Raw genomic sequence first — 24,346 nt, 5'->3', positions numbered from 1 at the left:
ACCTTGTGGGCTTATAGCCGAATAAAGTATTATCTATCTATCTATCCAAACTCCACACCCCCTCTTGTCCTGCATCTGGGGGAAACAAGCAACAATGCTCACCCCAAACACAGACCTTCACAAAACTCCTCATGCTTCTGGAAGGTTAACGGTTTCGTGAAACCATCAGCGAGGTTCTTGGTTGAGGGACAGTATTTCAGAGCAACTAGCCCCTCACAAACGCTCTGACACACATTCTGAAAACGTATGTCCAGATGTTTGGTCATGGCCTTGAATTGCCCCGTCTCGGCCAATTTGAGGCACGGCTGATTGTCTTCATGCACCACGATGGGCAGACAATGCTCTCCACAGAGTTCTTGGACCAAACACGCATAGAACTCCAGTTCTCTGCAAACCTCTGATAGCGCACTGAACTCAGCTTCAGTAGACGAAAGCGCTATGAGACTTTGCTTTCGGGATCTCCACCCAACTACTGAGTTCCCAAACTTCACCACTAGGCCTGACACTGATTTGCGGTCCTCAAGGTTAGCCCAATCCGAATCCACCCAGGCAGTAAGCTTGACACCACCCTCAGCTGACATCTTGAGGCAAAAGTCTTTGGTATCTTGCAGGTAACGCAGCACCCGTTTAATACCATTCCAGGCCTTTATGTTGGGATACTGCCAGGGAGACAAAGTCCATCATGGCCCCACGTCGCCTCCGGACGTCCATCGATCTCCCGTAGACACGCAGTATCAGCAATTAGCGACACGAGCTCCAGAAATAGCTTGCCACATTCCAGAGCTGATGCACGCTCTTATCAGCAGATAATGCACAGCGAAAGATGCACGCAGGAGAGCATTATTTAAGTTTATTCAGCGTTGGTCAGAACAAAGAAAAAAACATGACCGCCTGCTTCAGTGTTCAGGCACCGAGAGAGAGAAACGAAAGCAACAGAAAACATAAACTTCCTGTGAACAGGAAATACGCAGACTCTGTGACTCACAAAGCCTGCTCCCTTTTAAGGTGGAACGGAAATATCCTAACACTGTACACTTGGACTTGAAGCCTCTCTACTGAGCAGATTGATAGCGAATGCTATATCTGGTCTGCTCCACTGTGACAGATACAGTAGACTACCCAGAGCTGATTGAAAGAGTTCAGCATTTTTGAACACAGCGCGTTCTACTTGCTGACATTCTTTCACGTATCCAACTTCCATGGGAGTTTTGACACCTGCACACTCAGACATTCTGAACTTCTCAAGCGACTGCTCAATCTTACCTTTCTGGCTGAGCAAGAAGCTTCCATCTTTCGTTCTGGTTATCCCTATGCCTAAATACGATTTGACATCTCCAAGCTGCTTTAGCTTGAACCGCTTTCCAAGCTCCCTAGCAAACTTCTCCACTTGTTTACCTGTCTGTGCTATGTATAAAATATCATCGACAAAAATCTGAGCAGCTTGCTGGGTCTCACCTGAACCTTTAAGGTAGAGACAGCTGTCAGCAACACTTCTCCTGAAACCTAGCTCTTCTAAGGCTTCATTCAGACACATGTTCCAATTTCTGGCAGATTTCTGGTCATGGTTGCTGCAAGGCCTCTGCGGGTGTTCTCACGCTTCGCTGTCTGAGAACCGTCGCTTATCTGCCTTCCTAGCAGGTGTCTGACCTTGCATTCCAGAGCCTCTGCGGAACAATGCCCTTCACTGTTGGACTTGGCCTCAGAGCACAAGCAACTTTCGGAGACTTTGGCTTTCCCAGAGCTCTTGGAACGGCCTGCACCCCCACTCCTGGGTGCATAGCTTCCTGAGGAACAGCTTGCCACTGCCTTCCTCCTCTTCCCAGCTCTCAGCCTCTCTCCAGCACACAGTCCACCACACAGACGTGTCGAAGCACAGAAACAGCTTCCTGGAACAGTCCCAGCCCCCTCTGGGCTCACAACTCTCTCTGGGCATCTTCTAGCCCCCTCTGGTCTGGCTGTGGCTGAGCAGCAGCCATCTTCCTCCCCCCGGGGCTTAAGCGTACTCACGTGTTGCCAGCTAGCCGGTCCTTCAAAGCAGCAGCCTTCTCTTGGCTTCGCTCTCCACCAGCGTCTCCCACTGCCCTTCGGGCAGGAGCTCAAAGCAGCTTAAAGCTGGCAGTCTTCTTCCCTCCTCACACTTGGCAGGAAACACGGGAGACCCATAACCTTTGCTGATTAAATCCTGCCATCCAGTCAGCACTTCCGCTGTGCAGCTCTGCTGACCTGGGCAGAAAATACAGAGTCGCAGCGGTCCTGCCGTCCGTGTGAGTTAGAGGGATAAATCAAGTCCAGAGACAGTTCGTTGCTATCTCTAAAAATGTTTATTTACAAGCAATAAATCCATCAGAAACCTCCGGCATTTCTCCAGTGCTAAAAAGCACACGCAGTCTCTCTGCAGCGTCTCTCAGTCTAAAGTGAAACCAACTCTCACAGACAAAGACAGACAAAGTGTATGGCCCTGCGTCAGGCCCCTCCCCAGATACAGGACACCAAGGAGTTTTAACCCTGTAAACTCCAAACTCCACATGGACATTACTGGACAATGGAGGAGGGGAGTCAATTTATACAGACTGCAATCACCCAACGGACCGCCTAATCCATGGATTTTATTGCCAACGTGTCGACTCTACACCCCGTCCTACTACCCTCCAAGGAGTCTGCCTACGGGACATTGGTCTAGCCTCTACATGGGAAGGCAAAGCCTACCTAGAAGGCTGGTATCACTCCACTACTGGCCCTGCACCCACAGAGTGGGACACTACTGGCCCACAAAGGTGTGGAGGACTAGCTACAAACCTCACCTATCTATACCGCCAAGACCCCTTACATCCCGTAGGCACGGTACCTCGACAAAGGGGGGAACTGCTGGTGTCAAATATGCCCACCAATGAAGACTTCCTATCCACCTGGCACTCCAATTCCTACGTAAAACTCGTCTCAAAAATTGAACTTCCGGGTTGGCTCGCCCAATATGGCGGACAGGAGTTCTTTCGCAGAAAGGGCACTGGTGCTTTGAAGACAGGGGAGAGCCACTAGAGAGCAGCGGCGCCCTGAAAAACCCTCAGATCGAGCGTTCTGAGGATCTGGAGTTCCTGCAAGTGCCAGGAACGACTCCCCTGCTCCCCGGTAAGCTCTGAAAAAGAGTGCCAAGTGTGAGTGGGGTTGGAGGCGGTGGCACAAGCGAATCAACTCGCTTTCTTCAAAGTGCGAAGCTCTGGGCATGCATATTTGTGGTACGACAAGGTTAAAGCACACAGGGCATTTAAAAACCATATTGTCAGGAAAGCTCTGTTTAATGTCTGGATAAGATATAAAGATTTGTTGGAGAGCAAAACCCCAAGGTGGCTGTCACCAATGGAAGCTAAGTCCCAGAAAAAGCTCAATATGGAGGCCAAATGGCCAAAATATTGGGAAATTTTGGAGCAAGAAGGTGACAGATTGAAATTGCAGAGTTTTGAGAAACTAAAAGATAAAGTGCGAGATTGGCTTCATTATTATCAAATAAGAGAGGCCTACAATCTGGACAAAAAAATTGGCTTCCAGGTGGAGAAATCAAAACTGGAAACAGAATTGCTAGAACCAAAAACTAAGATTTTGTCAAAGATGTATAACTTGCTGTTAAAATGGAACACACAGGATGAAACGGTCAAATCAGCGATGATTAAATGGGCGCAGGACATAGGTTATAACATTATGTTTGCTGACTGGGAGCAGTTGTGGACCACCGGTATGAAGTTTACGGCATGTATTGCCTTAAAGGAGAATATTATGAAAATGATTTACAGGTGGTACATGACCCCAGTTAAGCTTGCAAAAATTTATCACCTGCCTGACAACAAGTGCTGGAAATGTAAAGAAGCTGATGGAACATTCTTTCACCTTTGGTGGACGTGCCCAAGGGTTAAGGCTTACTGGGAAATGATATATAATGAACTGAAGAAGGTATTTAAACTTACCTTTCCTAAGAAACCAGAGGCCTTCCTTTTGGGCATAGTTGGCCAATTGGTGCCAAAGAAAGACAGAACATTTTTTATGTACGCAACAACAGCAGCAAGAATTCTTCTCGCCAAGTATTGGAAGACACAAGACCTACCCACCGTGGAAGAGTGGCAGATGCAAGTGATCGACTACATGGAGATGGCAGAAATGACTGGCAGAATCCGTGACCAGGGAGAAGAATTGATGGAACGGGACTGGAAAAAGTTTAAGGACTATTTACAAAAATATTGTAAAATGTTTGAGTGTTAACATGATGTGGGAAGTGAAGGTAACAGGGCATGTGGGATTTGATTAAAAGTGAATGAAAAGAAGAATTTTTTAAAAAAGGAGAAGGGGGTTATGAACAGAATAATATTATGTCATAGTATATAAGGTGGAGTAATGGGCTAAGATAAGGGAAATTTGAGACATAATAACTAGAAATATATAATTATAAGTAAGGTTTGAAAAAGGGTCAGAATTTGCTGAATTTGATGGTACAAAGAGGAACACAAAAAAGAGAGACGTGAGGAGGTCAGGACAGAGGGACATGGAATTTTGAAATTTAAAAAGTGGATTTTTCTTTTTTCTTCTTTTTCTTTTTTTGTTAAGTGTGTATTCTTTCTTGTTTTTCTGTTCTCTGTTTTCTGTTTGGGCTTTATCTAATTGATTTATTTATTTGAAATGATGATCTTTTTGTTTTATAAAACCTCAATAAACATTTATTAAAAAAAAAGAGAGAGAAAGGATAGCTAGAAATGCAGGTGTTTAATTTCCAATGCGGTAGCCCTGGGAGTCTCTTCCAGCAAAAAAGTGGTACAAGCTTTCCTGGACTACACAGCAGAAATGGACTAGAGTCCACTAAAAATGCCTTAATAAACGGGCTAGTTTTTGTGGTTGCAAAAAAAAAAAAAAAAAAAAAGTGCGAAGCTCTGAGTCTGGCGATCGTGAGTGGCCAATTCCTCCAAGGAAAAAAAAGAAAAAGAATTGTGGACTTAATTCTTCTGAAAACCGTGAGTAAAGCGATCTAATTTGGAACTACAAATTGGGAAGGAAAGGGATTTAAAAATGGAGGTCGGTCCCTTCCACTGAAGAAAAGTGAAAGCAGCTAACGTTACGAAAAGCCACAACTTTAACTTCATTCTTTTAGAAACTTTCAAGTGTTTCCTGCACCCCCTTTCTAGCAGGGGGGGGGGGGAGACAAAAAGTAAACTTCCCTGCAGAAGAATTGGGGATCTGTTTGAACTGTTATATCTTCTTTGTGGAAGCAGACCTCCCAGGGTGAGGGAAAGCTAGACTCCATTGTGATGTAACAAAGGGATTGGATACTTTCAACTTTCGTTTACCGCTTTGAAAAAATACAAAGTCTGTCAAGACTGGCCCGTATGGGCAGGGGTACCTTTACCTTTACCTTTATTTTTTTTAACAGATATTTATTAGAATTTTACAATATGAAAAAAGAAAAAAGAAAAATACAAAATAAAAATAGATAAAAAACAATTCCATCATTCCATCACTTTCTTTCATTTGCTTATTTCCCGGACCTCCTCACACCTCCCTTTTTGTATTCCAGTTCAATTTGTTAGTTCAGCAAATCCTTCCCCTCTTTGTTTATCCTAATCTTTAATCTTGAAATAATATGTAACATTAACTTTTGACTGTTAATACCCCGTTTTTTTCATACTCCTTATAGCGTTATAGCTAAAAACCACATAAGTTTAATCCAACATCATTTTAACATTCATTAATTTTACAATATTTCTGTAAGTAATCTTTAAATTTCTTCCAATCTTCTTCCACCAACTCTTCTCCCTGGTCTCGGATTCTGCCGGTTATTTCTGCCAGTTCCATGTAGTCCATCACCTTCATCTGCCATTCTTCCAGAGTGGGTAGCTCTTGTGTCTTCCAATACTTTGCAATAAGTATTCTTGCTGCTGTCGTGGCATACATAAAGAAAGTTCTATCCTTCTTTGGCACCAATTGGCTGACCATGCCCAGCAGAAAGGCCTCTGGTTTTTTCAGGAAAGTATATTTAAATACCTTTTTCATTTCATTATATATCATCTCCCAGAAAGCCTTAATCCTTGGGCACGTCCACCAAAGGTGAAAGAATGTACCTTCAGTTTATTTACATTTCCAACACTTATTATCGGGCAGATGATAGATTTTTGCAAGCTTGACTGGAGTCATGTACCACCTGTAAATCATTTTCATAATATTCTCTCTTAAGGCATTACATGCCGTAAACTTCATACCTGTGGTCCATAACTGTTCCCAGTCACCGTTTCATCCTGTGTGTTCCATTTCAGCAGCAAGTTATACATCCTTGACAAAGTCTTAGTTTTGGGATCTAGCAGTTCTGTTTCCAATTTTGATTTTTCCACCTGGAATCCAATTTTTTTGTGTCCAAATAACAAAGTAACTACAGCTGCCAGAGCTCAAAAAATATTTGGAACTGTATCTCCACCTTCTGCTACTAAGCCAAAGGCTTGAAACAAATTTTGGTCGATTTGATTAAAGGAGTAAATATAAAGATTTCTAAAGACTTGTATTTGTCAGATTGAAAGACTGAGGCTAGGAAAGACTCTTACTTTGGAGTGGTGATTACTGCAGCTGGGAAACAGTCTATTTATCATACTATCTCCCCCTTGTGACTGTAGCTGACCTTGGAAAAAAAAACTATGGATGGGGAGACAAAGGAGACAAGACAGAAAAATCAGAGAGATTAGAGAGGGCAAAAATTAAACCAAGAAGAGACTCTAGAACACCAACATTTGAAGAATCAGTAATGCAACTTCTTCAGGAAATTAAAACAGAAGTAAGAGGGAATCAAAAAACATTCAGGACTTGAGGAATGACTTTTCTGAATTGCAAGAGGACCTGAAGACAGTGAGGTATGATATTACTTCACATGAGGAAAGAATTTCACAACTGGAAACGGTAAAGGTCCGGGACTTAGAGACTTTCCAGCAGCAGGCGTTAAATTCGATTGCGTTTCTTGAATTAAAGCAGAAGGAGGCCCATTTGAAATTGAGAGAAGTAGTCCAGAAGGAACAGGACAATTTGAAGGGTTGGCTTATTGAAGAATTTTCAACTTATTGGGAGATCTCAAAAGAAGAATTAAATTTGTGGATTGACAAAGCATACAGATTTGGTCCTAAAAAGGATTCTAAAATCACACATGATTGCATGGTGATTTTTAAAACAAAGGAACAAAGAGACACGATATTGGGACACCACTATAAAAAAAGTCTAAAGGTAGATGGGAAAGCTGATCAAGAATCATATCAAAATAGTTTAAACCCAGTCAACGCAATGCTTTCATTGCTGACACAGATGGCTTACTCTATATTTGTTATAATTCCTCATAGCAATCCCACCTGATCACTACACCCTGGGAGCCAGTTCTTTTCTCAGGCAGCTGATGATAGAAGTTAGAATAAGTCTCACAGGAGAAGACTTGATGTAATTACCCTCCTTCCTTGCCAATGTCAGTGGTGGTTTTCATGATCCATAAATGATAGGTGATATGATAGCCAAATACCGTATTTTTTGCTCTATAAGACTCACTTTTCCCCTCCTTAAAAGTAAGGGGAAATGTGTGTGCGTCTTATGGAGCAAATGCAGGCTGCACAGCTATCCCAGAAGCCAGAACAGCAAGAGGAATCGCTGTTTTCACTGTGCAGCGATCCCTCTTGGTGTTCTGGCTTCTGAGATTCAGAATATTTTTTCCCCTTGTTTTCCTCCTCCAAAAACCAGTCTTGTGGTCTGGTGCGTCTTATAGAGCGAAAAATACGGTATATTAAGGGTTTTCATATGGACAAGGAGCAAGCATGTTTTCTGCTGCTCCAGAGGGGAAGTACCAGAGCATCTGGTTCAAATGTCAAGAAAGTAAACATTAGAAAGAACTTTCTGACAATAAGAGCTGTTTGACATTTGGAACAGATTACCTTGGAAGGTGGTGGGTTCTACTTCCATGGATGTTCTTAGTTTGGATGGCCATCTGCCAGGGATACTTAGTTGTGATTCCTGCATTGCAGGGGGTTGGACTACATGGCCTTTGGTGTCCCTTCCAACGCTATGATTCTATAAGGAGGAAGGAGCAACCCAGTTCATCCCTCAAACAGGAGACTTGATGCCCTAACACTCGGCTGTTAGTTCTTAAATTAATGGCTGAGACAATCTCTATTGATCTTCTTAATCTGTTTGAATAATGAAGGTCCAGTTATCCCACCTGATCGCTAATGTTGAGATAATGTGTAGAATTTTTTTGTCAATTCCAGCACTGCAAGATGTTTTCCACGACACAAATTGCTGCACCACAGCTTACCAGCCTCCCGCAATCATCTTGCCAAAGGGATTTTGTATTCTCTGTTCTTTCATTTTCCCCCTCCCCGTTTTAATGAGAGGTTCCCCACCTTCCTCTCCTCCATTGCATTCAGGTATTGAATTGATCTTCAAGATTAAAGGCACGGCTGTTTGAGCTGCTGAAGTTGGCTCTCAATAGTCTAGAATAAATCGAAGCCCACTAAGAGGACCCAGCATGAAACCTCTTCCATGGGGCCACTAAACCATCAATGAGGATTGGACATTTGTTTGAATACATTGTTTGTGTTTGTTATCATTTCCCCAGGAAAACTAATTAAGGAACTAATTGATTGTTTTATTGCACTGCTAATTAACTCCATATGGTGCATGTCTCCATGGAGATACAGTAAGAGTTATTGAAATTTTAGTAATTTAATGTGTCACTGCTGGGTTAAGGGACAAGTCTGTAAAGCTAACCATCCTTAGAGGGACAAGCTTTGGGGAAAGTTTTAACTTCCCTCTCTATTTTTTTTTGCGACGGATAGGCTTTTTTCCCCAACAGTAGTCAGCATTCTCAAACAAGGAGACTTCTTCAGTGCTGCCTCATTTTTATCTTTGCCCCAGTTTTCCAGATTATGAGGGCATCTTTCCAAAGTAAATTTAATCACTAGGGATCCTCCACTGATTCATTTTCATAAGATACAATTGAATTTTATACAAATCATTGTGAGCAAATCATTGGCCTCAGCTTTCAACTCATTGTGTACATTTTGTGCCTCTCCCCTCTCCACATTCCATCTCAATATTAAGATCATAAAATAAGAGCACTGATGGATCACACTAAGGACCCATATAATCCAGCATCCTGTTTGCAGAGTTGCAACCCAGTGTCCATGAAATGCCCACAAGAAGGCTCTGAGTGCAACAGCAACTCTCACCACCCATGATTCATAGCAAAGCCATCATGAACATCAAGAACATAGCCATCATGCCTACTAGCTGCGGACAGGTTTGCCCTCCCTGAATTTGTCCGACACTATTTTAAAGCTGCCTGTCTGATCATCACTATATATGGTGGCAATAAGTTCCATAGCTTATCTACATGTTTTGTGAAGAAGTCCTTCCATTTGCTGATTCTGAGCCTCCCACCCTTCAGCCCTGCTAGGTGACCTCATTTTCTAGTATTAGAGAAGGGGAGGAAAACTTTTCTCTTTCCACTTTCTCCACATCACAATTCAGGACACAGAGAAAGGGTGTCCGGCTTATGGGCTCTCCAGATACATCTGATTGGCTCCTGTGGGAAACAGGATGCTGGACTAGCTGATCTGATCCACCAGGGCTCTCTCCACCTTGCTAATGTGCACTGATTAAATACTGCATTGCAATAAAGCAGTCTCAGTCTCTCTCTCTCTCTCTCTCTCTCTCTCTCTCTCTCTCTTCTTTGATGTGAATGTATGTCAGGGATGGGGAAACTGCACCCTTTACTCCTACTCCCATCAGCCTCAGAGTCATGCTCCTGCAATCAGATTCTCCTTCTTAGGGGATGAAATCAAGGACTTCTCCTTTGGATTGTGAGAATAAGGCAGGAGAAATCAATCAGAATACAGAAACACTCCCGAGCTCAGAAGGATCAGTGCTCCCCCCCCCCGGGGGTACTCAAGGGTACAAAGTACTGGCACCTTTTATTCCTAGACAAAGGGCACTGATTAAAAGTGTGGCACGTAACTGTAACAACTTCATTGTAAGTATCAGCAGCAGTTTTCTAGAAGAAAACCACTGGAAGGATCATTTTGCTCAAGCAAGTCTGAGCTTGAAAAGGAAGCCATTTCTGCTCCTTCCTACCCCCCCCCCAAAAAAACCCCAGGACCTAGGTGAACAGAGTCAGTCCAAAAGGTTTTTCACTATGAAGACTGCCACTTGCAGTTTGATGAATCACCACAAAAGGGCAGCCTCACATAAATGTGTCCGCAATTCCTGACACTGCCTGAATCTTGAGGGACCCTTCTCAGATTTGCCTCTCCCCACCTGCAGTTAGGCAGGTGTTCACTTCAGAGAAGGTCTTTTTAGTCATAGTGGGGTGCTGTTCCAGAGGACAGCACTGACTCTGGTGTCACTTAGCAGCAGATGAATACCTTTTAAATTTTGTCTCAACCTGGTATCTGCAAGCTGGCTATAGGTTTTATCTGTTCTGCTGAATTTTATGGTTGGTTTTCCAAATACTGATTTTGACTGATTTTCTTTATTTGATTGTTAGGAGCATAGGAAGATGCCTTATGCTAAGTCAAACCATTGGTCCACCTAGCTCTGTGTTATCTACACTGACTCACAGCAGCTTTCCAGTGTTGCACTCGGCTCCACCTCGAATGTCATCAGCCCCCCCCCCCAATCTTCCGTTCAAATTGACGTCTCAGGCTATGGCCCTTCCATGACTTTTGTAGTGGTTATTTCATGGGAGTTTGGGACATATCTAGGCATCTGTGAAAACTGTGCATTTTCTTTATGGTTGTGACCTCACCTGAACCAGCTGAACCCTATTACCACCAATGCCTGTCATGCTTTCTGGTGATATCTCCGCACTTGTCATACCTCAAAAGGCTGTGAAGGACTCTGGCTTGGAGACAGAGCAACTGCTTTGCATGCAGAAGTTCCCATGGTCCATTTACAGATCGGTCTGGGAGAGACCCCTGCCAGTCAGTGTAGCCAAAGTAAGCTAGAAAGACCAGTGACCTGAATCAGTATGAGGCAATTTGTACACCAGACAGGTGACAGTTTAGCCATCATGCCACACATAGTGATGGCAGTCAGTGTTTGTTGTCTGACCAAAAAGATCGTATTGAGTCAAAAGAATGACTCATCCAGTCCAGCATCCTGTTCTCTCAGACTGCAACCAGATGGAAATGATGGAGCTATAAAAGGATTGATGGTGATAGAGTCAACATGCACTGAGTATCAAGCAGATGGAGCAATCACATGACCAGTGGGATATATGATGAACTCTGTATGATTCCATGTCACTTAAACCATTGACCAACTTGTGCAGTATAGAGCCAATATGGTGTAATGGTTAAAGTGCTGGACTAGGACTTGGGAGACCAGGGTTCAAATCCCCACTCAGCTATGAAACCTTGGTGTTGGATATTTAAACTGCAGACAAAACCAACAATTTATGTTTTGCTAGAAAGGCACATGATAGGAGCTGAAGCTCACAGTTTTCCTATAAATTTTCTAGAGAGAACTCTGTGAGAGACACTCCCACTGTGCCCTGACAAGGGGAGGGTATATATATTCTCTGTTTGAAAAAAAAAATTAAGTCCCGATGAAGATTCTTCAGCCTTTTAGTTTGCATTACTTCTAAATATGCACCTTGTTGTATGCAGTTCTTCCCAATGCCCTTAATTTAAAGCATTTTTTGTATATAGCTACACTAACTTATGCATCTTTATAAATACTTTCCCCTAGTATGTTCATTTTGTACGTTTTTAGGAGGGAGAACTGCTTATGCAAAATTCAGAGGAGTGTGGATTTCAAAGGGTAGCTGCATCTTATTTCACATATTGTTTCAGGAAGCAGAAATCAAGTGGTTTTGCATTAAAATACAAACTGTGATAGGAATTTTGAGGTCTTAGATATATGTTAAATGTTCATAAGTGTACCAACCAACCATGTACATAGATCAGCACAGGAAGACTGACCTGGAACCATTTTTGATTCCCAAACTGTTCCAAACTGACCAAATGTTTTCTCTGCAAGGTCAAAGGAAAATGGAAAGGCCTCCCCATTGACTTTTCCTTCTCAAATCCTGTCTTAAGGGTATATCTGTGTTTGAATAGTGTGAGCCTGTGACCTGACTCAGGAACTAAGTATTTATCATTACTAAGTATTTATCATTACAAAAGACTGGCCAGGCTCCCCAGGGTATCCAATCAAGTAAGCAGGGTATCCAATCAAGTAACCTGCCAGACAGGTGATAAACAACGACAGGAGAAAAACAACATTCAAATTTCTGATTTAGATCACCTTTTCTGTGATGTAGGTATGATATATCTGGGGTGGTGGTCTTGAACTACACCCCTTGTGTGATGTATGTATGATGTTTCTGGGGGTGGTCTTGATCTACAGGGTGGCAATTTCAAAATGTCTATATAAGGCCTTGCGCGCCATTGTTCTGGGTTCCTCCTCCCTCCTGTGTGTGGTGAGTGAGGACCCTGTTGCAACAGTTCAATAAAGATCAGGCTTACTAGCTGCTTTGCTTCTCAATATTCTCTGGTTGGCCTCTGTTATTTTCTCCTACCAATAGGGAACCTACGTAAGGACTCTATATGGGCTCTTGGATACCCCATAAGGGGAAAAGGGCAGATTTTGTTTACAACAGAACCAAACTGAATTCCTTTCCATTCCCTATTTGCCATCAATCTAGTTTGTGCTCAGAGTGGCTCATAATGGATAAGTAGATAAGTAACTAAGCACATGAAGCTGTGGAAGAGGAAATATCTGCCTGATGTTCAGCTATTAACAGTGTTGTTGTTGTTGTTGTTGTTGTTTAGTCGTTTAGTCGTGTCCGACTCTTCGTGACCCCATGGACCAGAGCACGCCAGGCACCTCTGTCCTCCACTACCTCCCGCAGTTTGGTCAGACTCATGCTGGTAACCTCGAAAACACTATCCAACCATCTCGTCCTCTGTCGCCCCCTTCTCCTTGTGCCCTCCATCTTTCCCAGCATCAGTGTCTTCTCCAGGGAGTCTTCTCTTCTCATGAGGTGGCCAAAGTACTGGAGCCTCAGCTTCATGATCTGTCCTTCCAGTGAGCACTCAGGGCTGATTTCCTTAAGAATGGATGCATTTGATCTTCTTGCAGTCCATGGGACTCTCAAGAGTCTCCTCCAGCACCAAAATTCAAAAGCATCAATTCTTCGGCGATCAGCCTTCTTTATGGTCCAGCTCTCACTTCCATACATCACTACTGGGAAAACCATGGCTTTAACTATACGGACCTTTATTGGCAAGGTGACGTCTCTACTTCTCAAGATGCTGTCTAGGCCTGTCATTGCCCTTCTCCCAAGAAGCAGGCGTCTTTTAATTTCGTGGCTGCTGTCACCATCTGCAGTGATCATGGAGCCCAAGAAAGTAAAATCTCTCACTGCCTCCATTTCTTCCCCTTCTATTTGCCAGGAGATGATGGGACCAGTGGCCATGATCTTCGTTTTTTTTGATGTTGAGCTTCAGACCATATTTTGCGCTCTCCTCTTTCACCCTCATTAAAAGGTTCTTTAATTCCTCCTCACTTTCTGCCATCAAGGTTGTGTCATCTGCATATCTGAGGTTGTTGATATTTCTTCCGGCAATCTTAATTCCAGCTTGGGATTCATCCAGCCCAGCCTTTCGCATGATGTATTCTGCGTATAAATTAAATAAGCAGGGAGACAAAATACAGCCTTGTCGTACTCCTTTCCCAATTTTGAACCAATCAGTTGTTCCATATCCAGTTCTAACTGTAGCTTCTTGTCCCACATAGAGATTTCTCAGGAGACAGATGAGGTGATCAGGCACTCCCATTTCTTTAAGAACTTGCCATAGTTTGCTGTGGTCAACACAGTCAAAGGCTTTTGCATAGTCAATGAAGCAGAAGTAGATGTCTTTCTGGAACTCTCTAGCTTTCTCCATAATCCAGCGCATGTTTGCAATTTGGTCTCTGGTTCCTCTGCCTCTTCTAAATCCAGCTTGCACTTCTGGGAGTTCTCGATCCACATACTGCTTGAGCCTTCCTTGTAGAATTTTAAGCATAACCTTGCTAGCGTGTGAAATGAGTGCAATTGTGCGGTAGTTGGAGCATTCTTTGGCACTGCCCTTCTTTGGGATTGGGATGTAGACTGATCTCCAATCTTCTGGCCACTGCTGAGTTTTCCAAATTTGCTGGCATATTGAGTGTAGCACCTTAACAGCATCATCTTTTAAAATTTTAAATAGTTCAGCTGGAATACCATCACTTCCACTGGCCTTGTTATTTGCAGTGCTTTCTAAGGCCCATTTGACTTCACTCTCCAGGATGTCTGGCTCAAGGTCAGCAACCACACTACCTGGGGTGTACGAGACATCCATATCTTTCTGGTATAATTCCTCTGTGTATTCTTGCCACCTCTTCTTGATGTCTTCTGCTTCTGTTAGTTCCTTACCACTTTTGTCCTTTATTATGGTAATCTTTGTACGAAATGTTCCTTTCATATCTCCAATTTTCTTGAACAGATCTCTGGTTCTTCCCATTCTGTTGTTTTCCTCTATTTGTTTGCATTGCTCGTTTAAGAAGGCCTTCTTGTCTCTCCTTGCTATTCTTTGGAAATCTGCATTCAATTTCCTGTATCTTTCACTATCTCCCTCGCATTTTGCTTGCCTTCTCTCCTCCGCTATTTGTAAGGCCTCGTTGGACAGCCACTTTGCTTTCTTGCATTTCCTTTTCATTGGGATGGTTTTCGTTGCTGCCTCCTGTACAATGTTACGAGCCTCCATCCATAGTTCTTCAGGCACTCTGTCCAGCAAATCTAAATCCTTAAACCTGTTCCTCACTTCCACTGTGTATTCATAAGGGATTTGACTTAGAAGAACTCTTCTGGCCCAGAAATGGAAACAAGAGGAAATACCGACGATTCAAGAATGGAGAATGAAATTGACTGATTATGCAGAACTGGATAAATTGACTGGGAAAATAAGATATGTTCGAAATCAAAAGTTCATCGAAGATTGGGGGAAATTTGTTGATTATCTGAAAAATGTGTGAGAGGTGCAAACAACGCTAGTGGGGTTTCAAGAAGCACTGTAAAAACTTTTTAAGAGGTATTGCTGAATGTAAATAAAATAAAGGAGGGAGGACAAATGGCAATGCAATTAAAGAAATGCGCATTAAAGGGTAAAAATGGATGATTGTCAGGGAAGCTGAAGGAAGTTCAAAATATGAATTTTGTTAAAATTTGGTAAAATTTGGATAAATGATTTGAATGTATGGAAAATTAATAAAAATTTATTTTTTTTAAAAAAATCTAAATCCTTAAACCTGTTCCTCACTTCCACTGTGTATTCATAAGGGATTTGACTTAGATTGTATCTTACCGGCCCAGTGGTTTTTCCTACTTTCTTCAGTTTAAGCTTGAATTTTGCTATAAGAAGCTGATGATCTGAGCCACAGTCAGCTCCAGGTCTTGTTTTTGCTGACTGTATAGAGCTTCTCCATCTTTGGCTGCAGAGAATATAATCAATCTGATTTCGATGCTGCCCATCTGGTGATGTCCATGTGTAGAGTCGTCTCTTGTGTTGTTGGAAAAGCGTGTTTGTGATGACCAGCTTGTTCTCTTGACAGAACTCTATTAGCCTTTGCCCTGCTTCGTTTTGATCTCCAAGGCCAAACTTGCCAGTTGTTCCTTTTATCTCTTGCCTCCCTACTTTAGCATTCCAATCCCCTATAATGAGAAGAACATCCTTCTTTGGTGTCACTTCTATAAGGTGTTGTAAGTCTTCATAGAATTGGTCAATTTCAGTTTCTTCAGCACCAGTGGTTGGTGCATAAACTTGGATTACTGTGATGTTAAAAGGTCTGCCTTGGATTCGTATCGAGATCATTCTATCATTTTTGAGATTGCATCCCAGTACAGCTTTCGCCACTCTTTTGTTGACTATGAGGGCCACTCCATTTCTTTTATGGGTTTCTTGCCCACAGTAGTAGATGTGATGGTCATCCGAACTGAATTCGCCCATTCCCGTCCATTTTAGTTCACTGATGCCCAGGATGTCAATATTTATTCTTGCCATCTCATTTTTGACCACCTTCAACTTACCCAGGTTCATGGTTCTTACATTCCAGGTTCCTATGCAATATTTTTCTTTACAGCATTGGACTTTCCTTTCGCTTCCAGGCATATCTGCAACTGAGCGTCCTTTCAGCTTTGGCCCAGCCGCTTCATTAGCTCTGGATCTACTTGTACTTGCCCTCCGCTCTTCCCCAGTAGCATGTTGGACGCCTTCCGACCTGAGGGGCTCATCTTCCAGCGTCATAACTTTTATATGCCTGTTGTCTTTGTCCATGGAGTTTTCTTGGCAAGGATACTGGAGTGGCTTGCCGGTTCCTCCTCCAGGTGGATCATGTTTGGTCAAAACTCTCCACTATGACCTGTTCATCTTGTGTGCCCTGCTCGGCGTAGTTCATAGCTTCTCTGAGTTCTTCAAGCCCCTTCGCCACGGCAAGGCAGTGATCCATGAAGGGGCTATTAACAGTACTGGGCCCTTATTGCATAAGCAGAAAGAGGCCATTTTGCCATGTCCAATTCACAATGAAGCACTGACCTCAGGCCTGCTGATTGCTTCCCTCCTCCCCTTCCCCTCTTTTGTTTTCAACCTTCAGATTGTTGACTTAATCCAGCAATGATATTATCTGAATTCCGAATAATAATAATAAATTTTATTTATACCCCGCCCTCCCCAGCCGAAGCCAGGCTCAGGGTGGCTAACAACAATAAAATAGTACAACATACTAAAATCATTCATTATAAAATTAATTCAAATCAAATTGATGGCAACCATTGGGCTAGATTGCCAAAGGAGGGAGTCAGGCTGTGCCCTGACCAAAGGCCTGGTGGAACAGCTCTGTCTTGCAAGCCCTGCGGAAAGATGTCAAGTCCCGCAGGGCCCTAGTCTCTTGTGACAGAGCGTTCCACCAGATTGGAGCCACAGCCGAAAAAGCCCTGGCTCTAGTTGAGGCCAGCCTAACCTCTCTGTGGCCTGGGACCTTCAAGATGTTTTTATTTGATAATATTTCTTGGAGTTTTATGAAAAAGAATCTCCAAGGGATGGGGGTAGGCCAAGGTTTTGAGAATGGTATAAGTGCGATTTATTCTGAACAAAAAGCAAAACTGATTGTAAATAATGTGGTTACAGAAGAATTTGCTATTGAAAAAGGGACACGACAGGGATGCCCAATATCCCCACTGCTTTTTATATCTGTCCTGGAGGTTTTATTAAACATGATTAGAGGGGACCAGCTGGTTAAAGGGATTCAGGTCGGAGCTAAACAGTACAAACTGAGAGCATTTGCAGATGACTTAGTTTTAACTTTACAAGAGCCAGACACTAGTACGGGAAGAGTTTTAGAGTTAATACAAGTATTTGGTCAAGTAGCAGGTTTTAAGCTGAACAAACAGAAAACGAAAGTACTGGATAAAAATTTAACAGTTGCAGAAAGAGAGAAATTCCAGAGTGATACTGGTTTAACGGTAGCAAAGAAGGTGAAATACCTGGGGATAAATTTGACATCCAAGAATGTGAATCTATTTAAAGATAACTATGAGAAATGCTGGGCAGAAGTGAAAAAAGATTTAGAAATATGGTCAAGTCTGAGACTTTCCTTGTTAGGCCGAATTGCTGTTATCAAGATGAATGTTTTGCCGAGAATGTTATTTCTGTTTCAAACATTGCAGATTGTGGATAAAATGGATTGTTTCAAGAGGTGGCAAAAAGATATATCCAGATTTGTCTGGCAGGGCAAAAAGCCCAGAATAAAATTTAAGATACTAACTGATGCAAAAGAAAGAGGGGGGTTTGCCCTGCCGGACTTAAAACTGTACTATGAATCAGCGGCTTTTTGCTGGCTGAAAAATTGGCTGCTTCTTGAAAATACAGATATTTTGGATTTGGAAGGGTTCAATAATAGATTTGGCTGGCATGCATATATGTGGTATGACAAGGTTAAAATTCACCAAGGTTTCAAAAACCATATTGTTAGAAAAGCCCTATACAATGTATGGATTAGGTACAAAGATTTGTTGGAAAACAAAACCCCCAGGTGGTTGTCACCGATGGAAGCTAAGGAAGTGAAAAAATTAAATATGGAATCCAAATGGCCGAAATATTGGGAAATTATAGAGTATGAGGAGGGAAAAGTTAAATTGCAGAGTTATGAGAAATTGAAGTCTAAAGTAAGAGACTGGCTTCATTATTACCAGATAAATGAAGTTTTTAAACAGGACAGGAAAATTGGCTTTCAGGTGGAGAGGTCGAAATTAGAAACAGAGCTTTTGGAACCCAGTACTAAGAATTTGTCAAGAATGTATAACTTGCTGTTGAAATGGAACACACAGGACGAGATGGTTAAATCAGCTATGATTAAATGGGCACAAGACATTGGACATGACATTATGTTTGCTGACTGGGAACAGTTATGGACCACCAGTATAAAGTTCACGGCATGTAATGCCTTAAGAGAGAATATTATGAAAATGATTTATAGGTGGTACATGACCCCAGTCAAGCTTGCAAAAATTTATCATTTGCCCAATAACAAATGCTGGAAATGTAATGAAACTGAAGGTACTTTTTATCACCTTTGGTGGACGTGCCCAAAGATTAAGGCTTTCTGGGAAAGGATTTATAATGAAATGAAAAAGGTGCTTAAATGCACTTTTGTGAAGAAACCAGAAGCCTTCCTCCTGGGCATGGTAGGCCAAATGGTGTCAAAGAAAGATAGGACGTTTTTTATGTATGCGACAACAGCAGCAAGAGTACTTTTAGCAAAGTACTGGAAGACACAAGAACTACCCACACTGGAAGAATGGCAGACGAAGGTGATTGACTACATGGGACTGGCTGAGATGACCGGCAGAATCCGCGACCAAGGGAAAGAGACGGTGGAAGAAGATTGGAAGAAATTTAAAGTTTATCTTAAGAACTGTTGTAAAATTAATGAGTGTTAAAATGTTTAGAGTAATGCAAAATAGAATTGCAGCGATAAACAACTGGACATGAGAAAAAGGATTTAAAGGAAGTGTTATAAGTAATTAAAATCAGGGGTTGCTGGAAAGATTTAAAACAGGGATGCAGAAAAAGGAGGTATGGGGAAGTCGCTGAAAGAAGGCTTAAGGAAAAGAAGGTTAAGAAATTATACGTGTTTATATGTTTGTTTGTTTATGTATTGTTTTGTATTGTCTTTGTATTGTCTTTTAATATGTGTTGAAAAATTAATAAAAAATTTATTAAAGGGACCTTCAAGATGTTTTTATTTGAAGACTGTAAAATCCTCTGTGGGACATACCAGGAGAGGCGGTCCCGTAGGTACGAGGGTCCTAGGCCGTATAGGGCTTTAAAGGTTAAAACCAGCACCTTAAAGCTTTCTGCATTCTGCACCCGCTGGAGTTTCTGGGTCAGTCTCAAGGGCAGCCCCCCAACTGAAGAACCCCCGGATGGCCACTGAAGCCCCAATCAGCTCCCCTCTCCCCCAGAAAGCAAGAGGTGACATTAACCTTTCAATTTGCTTCCTCCTATCATTTAGAACAATTTTGGATAAATGACGAGCAATAGAAAATCACTTTAGGTGTTCATTATCCAGGAAGCAGAAATGATGATAAATGTTACAGGGATAGATTCTTCTTAGGTTGCTTTTTTTGTTTATTTTAAAAGCACATGTTACAAGGCCTAAACGATGAACCAGCCCCACAGAATGGACTCAGCTTCAAGAGCAGCTACATGCCCACCCAAGTAAGTAACTCGGAGCAAGGCTTTCAGCACAATGGCCCTTCTTTTTTGGAGCAGCATCTCCAGTGAAATACGACAGGTGCCCACTATTTGTACTTTCCAGGAACAATGGAAGGCATTTCCCCCCTAAATGGGTGAAAAGTCTCTGCCTCAGATTTCAGGTGTTGTTTTGAAACATATCCTGCCTTGCAGGGGGTTGGACTAGATGACCATTGGGGTACCCTCCAACTCTACAATTCTGTGATATTCTTAGTTGTATTGGGGTACTGTTTGAAAAATAACTTTTAGACTTGAGACAATGTAATGAGAGACTTTATGGCTACATTTTCACTGTTTCCATGTACACAGTGGCAGGAGCCCCATGAGCTAGCCACCCCCTTAGAACCAAGGGAAATTAAATTTTTGGACTAAAACAACAGCACGAAAGAAGCAGTTGAACTGGCCTCTTGCTCATCATCAACTCAACCAGCAACCAGCCAAGATAGTCTGAGTAATGGTGGGGTTGATAAGAGGCTGCAGGCCTCCAAACTGTGGTTTATGGCTCTGTTGGGATACTTCCAGGGAGACGGAGGCATCAGGCAGGCCTCCACGTCGTCTCCGGACGATCTCTGGTCTCCCGTAGAACAGCATCAGTCAATTAGCGACACGAGCCTCAGACACATTCCAAGACTCGTGCACACCCTTTCTGCAGAGTTTCCACAACAGAAGATTCAGCCAGGAGAGCACATTTACAGCTTTATTCAACGTAGATCAAAACAAAGGAAAAACATGACTGCTTGCATCCGTGTCCAGGAAAACAGCAGGAACAAAAGCTATATACAAAACGGAAGTTCCCAGCAAGACAGTGCTGGGAGTAAACAGGCATGTGACACACAACAATCATGCCTGCCCATTTAAGGTGGAACGGAAATATCCTAACATCCTCCCCCTTTCCGTGTAACCTGCAGTACCTGTGGTTCAACCCAATTGCAACCTCTGTACATAAACCTTAAGTTGTTCTTTGTTAACAACCTTAGACAACAGATCAGCAAGAATTTTATTTCCTGGCATGTAGGACACCTGAATGAGTCCTTTCTGAATACACTCTCTTGCACGATGTAACTTTATCTGCAAGTATTTGGTTCTTTGCTTGCAACTCTCCGAGTTCAGCAAAGCCAAACAGGATCTATTGTCTTGATACACTTGTATAGGACATTTCACAGAAACTCTGATGTCCTGAAACAGTTGCATCAACCATTCACAATCCATGAGTGAAAATGACAGGGCATTGAGTTCTGCTTCACAGGAACTTAGGCTTACTGTCGTCTGCTTTTTCCACAGCCAGTCAAACAGACAGTGGTTGTACATGTAGCATACTCCAGAAGTGCTTGTACCATCCGTGGTGTCACTTCCAAAACTAGCATCTGCAAAGATTTCAAGACCTCCAGTCTTCTGACTGGTGAAGCTTCAGAGCTTTCCAATCCTGAACAGTAGGCCTGTTGGCATGTCTGCTAAGCAGGTTAGTGCTTACAGCTATGTTAGGTCTTGAACATCTAGCAATGAAATTCAACTTGCCTAGAATGCATCTGTACAGTGTGGTGTCAGAAAATGCTTCAGCAGTACTATCTGCCTTGTAACCTGTCACCATCGGTGTGTCTGCTGGGTTTGCATCAACCAAATTCAATCTGGTTAATACATCAGCAATTTTCTGTGTTTGGTGTAGCAGAAAATTACCTGCTTGGTCCTTCTCCACCTGTAGAGAAAGATAGTTGGATACCTCACCAAGATCCTTCATGTCAAAGTGCTCCTTCAGCTGAGCGAGGGTGCTTTGGTAGAAAGCCTGATTCTTCCAAAACATTAGAAGATCATCAACAAAATATAAACAATACAGTTTGTTTTGCCGCTCCTCCTTGACAAACACACATGGATCAGCTTTGCCTTCGTGAAAACCTAGAGAAAGCAATGTCTCAGTGAGTTTTGTGTTCCAACACCTGGCACTCTGCTTGAAACCATATAAGGACTTCCAAAGTTTACAGACCATTCCCTTCTTTATCTGCACTCCATCAGGTGGAAGCATATACAGATCCTCCCCCAAAATCCCGTACAAAAAAGCTGTGTTCACGTCGTGATGAGAAACGTGCAGTTTCTCCTCTGCAGCAATCTTGAGCATTAGCCTAATGCTCTCATACTTGACGGTGGGTGAGTAGGTCTCATGGTAATCTTGTCCTGGTACCTGTGAAAAACCTCTGGCGACCAATCTGGCTTTGTGCCTGACAACCTTGCCAGTCTGGTCTGTCTTGGCCTTGAAGACCCATTTGCTGCCAACCAGTCTCATTCCTGGGACTACTGGGACTAGCTCCCATGTTTTGTTCCTATCCAAGGAATCAACTTCAACCTTCATGGCATGAAGCCATGGCTCAGCATCTTTAGAGGTCAACTCCTGAACCTCTTTGAAGCTTGAAGGTTCCCACACCTTCCAAGAGCAGCAGTTGCTGTCTTAGCAAACTCATCAGCAAATCTCTTTGGAGGTTTGCCTTTTGTGGCCCTTTCAGATCTGCGTACTAGACGCAAGTCTTCTGCACTCATCTCCTCCTTCTTAGGAGAAAAGTGGCCAATAGTGAACAGTGGTTCTTCCAGTTCAGTGTCAGACGCATCAGATGGTCTGATTGAGGCCTTTGAGCTCTTGTAGTCTGCTGTGTCATCACTGTCGCTGACAACAGCAGCAGCACCGCCTACTAAGCTGGAATCCAAACTCTGATCATCATCCTCAACTTCCTCTTCTACCTCAACATCATCTGCTTTTTTTACAACATGTTCATCTTCCTGTGAGTGACTGGAAAATCCCAACATCCCCCCCCCCCACTTAGGGTTGTACTCAACACTCTTTGTGAACCTAATGGACTTTGAGTCAGTCATGAATACCCTGTATGCACCTTTTTCGTACCCCATGAACAAACCATGTGCCCCACGCTTCCCAAGCTTGCTGCTCTGTGGGGTGTGTACCCACATGTCAGAACCAAAGATTCTCATGTGCTTGACGTAAGGTTTCTTACCAAACATCTTCTCATAGGGAGTACAACCAATAGGTGATGACAGTCTCCTGTTATAGGAATAAAGGAAGTACGATAAAGCTTCACCCCAATATTTCTCAGGGAGATTGGCATCATGCAACAAGGTTTTTAGGCCTTGCAGCAAAGTTTCGTTTGCTCCCTCACAAAGTCCATTCTCCCATGGAGATCTAGGACTTGAGAGGCTGTGCTGGATTCCCTTCTCAGTCAGGAAAGCTTCAAACTGCTGAGAAGTGAATTCACTGCCTCGATCAGTAAACAAACAGCCAATGCGTTTGTTGTGAGCATTCTCCAACCAAGCACAGAATGCCTTGAACTTAGGAAACGCTTCTGACTTCTGCTGGAGCATAAACACATGAATGTACCTGGAAAAAGAATCAATTAAAACCATGAAGTACCTTACTCCACCCAAAGATGGCGCAAGTGGACCAACTAGGTCTGCGTGGACTAGCTGATAGGGTTTGGAAGCCTGTCTGCTAGACACCTTGCCTTTTGGAGCAACCTTCACCTTGTTCTCTGCACAAGATACACATTTCATGTGAAACTTACAGGGCTTGATGTTCAAACCCTGAACCAAACCAGACATCTTGGCTAGTGCCTGCCAAGACATGTGACCAAATTTTTGGTGCGCCTCGTGAATACATCCTGCATGAAGAACTTTGTTAGTTTGTGCAACACAATAAGATTCAACATTAGACACATCAACAGCATTGTCATCATAAGTTATCAAGAACAAGCCATCTATAAACTTTGCATGCAAAATGTCCTCTTTGCCTTTCCTGATGACACAGAAGCTCTTCTTGAAGGAAATTTCAAAGCCTCACCCAGTCAGCTGTGGGACGCTGAGCAAATTGTCTGCAGAATCTGGAACAAAAAGTACTTCACTGATGGTTGTATGCAGACTTGCCAGTTTCACTGTCCCGACTCCTGCAATTCTCAACGTCTTTCCATCAGCCTGTTGGATCTCTCCATCTTGAGGCGTGAAGGAGATAAACAGGTGTGGATTTGCACAGATGTGCCTTGTGGCTCCAGAATCAACAATAAATCTGCCTTTGGCCTTTGGAGAAGCAGTGCCAGCAAACAAAGCCTTGTTTTTTCACTGGCCTGGGCTTTCCACCCCCTTCTGCTTCTGGCCATCTGCAGGCTTCTGTCTCTGTTTACCTTTTGCCTTCCGGTCTCTGTAAAGATGACCTTGGTTCTCACAGGAAACAGAGCTCTCAGCTGCCGACTCCTTGGCTCCCCTGGAGGCTGGAATGCTGTCTGGGATGACGTCACAGTCAGCTCCCCCTGCAGCTTGCAACCGGTGCCCTCGGCATCCCTGCGATCACTCTCAATTTGGGAAACAGCCAGGACCTCCGACGCAGTCAAACTCTGTGCTGGAAATGCTGCCAGATGGGCTACTTTCAAAGCATTCCACATCTGACTTGCTGTCATGTTGCCAGCCAGTGTTACAATTTCCTCCAGAGAGATGGACAAGACGATTATGTCTATGGCCCTTGAATCATCGGC

At 43.0% G+C, this 24,346-nt stretch overlaps 1 protein-coding gene across 1 annotated transcript in view; it reads right to left on the bottom strand.

Annotated features, from left to right (window-relative positions):
• The window catches only part of LOC128405981 (craniofacial development protein 2-like), a 61,128-nt gene extending 44,601 nt beyond the window's left edge, over positions 1 to 16,527 (bottom strand). The window contains exon 1 of the mRNA XM_053373035.1: positions 15,343 to 16,527. Coding sequence (XP_053229010.1) covers positions 15,343 to 16,352 — 1,010 coding nt within the window. The 5' untranslated portion in view covers positions 16,353 to 16,527. The remainder of the gene's footprint in view (positions 1 to 15,342) is intronic.
• Between the last annotated feature and the right edge of the window lie 7,819 nt (positions 16,528 to 24,346).

This window comes from Podarcis raffonei, chromosome W (genome assembly GCF_027172205.1).
Source record: "Podarcis raffonei isolate rPodRaf1 chromosome W, rPodRaf1.pri, whole genome shotgun sequence".
In the NCBI taxonomy this organism is placed as follows: domain Eukaryota; kingdom Metazoa; phylum Chordata; class Lepidosauria; order Squamata; family Lacertidae; genus Podarcis; species Podarcis raffonei.
This window is presented reverse-complemented; position numbering and strand designations above follow the sequence as displayed.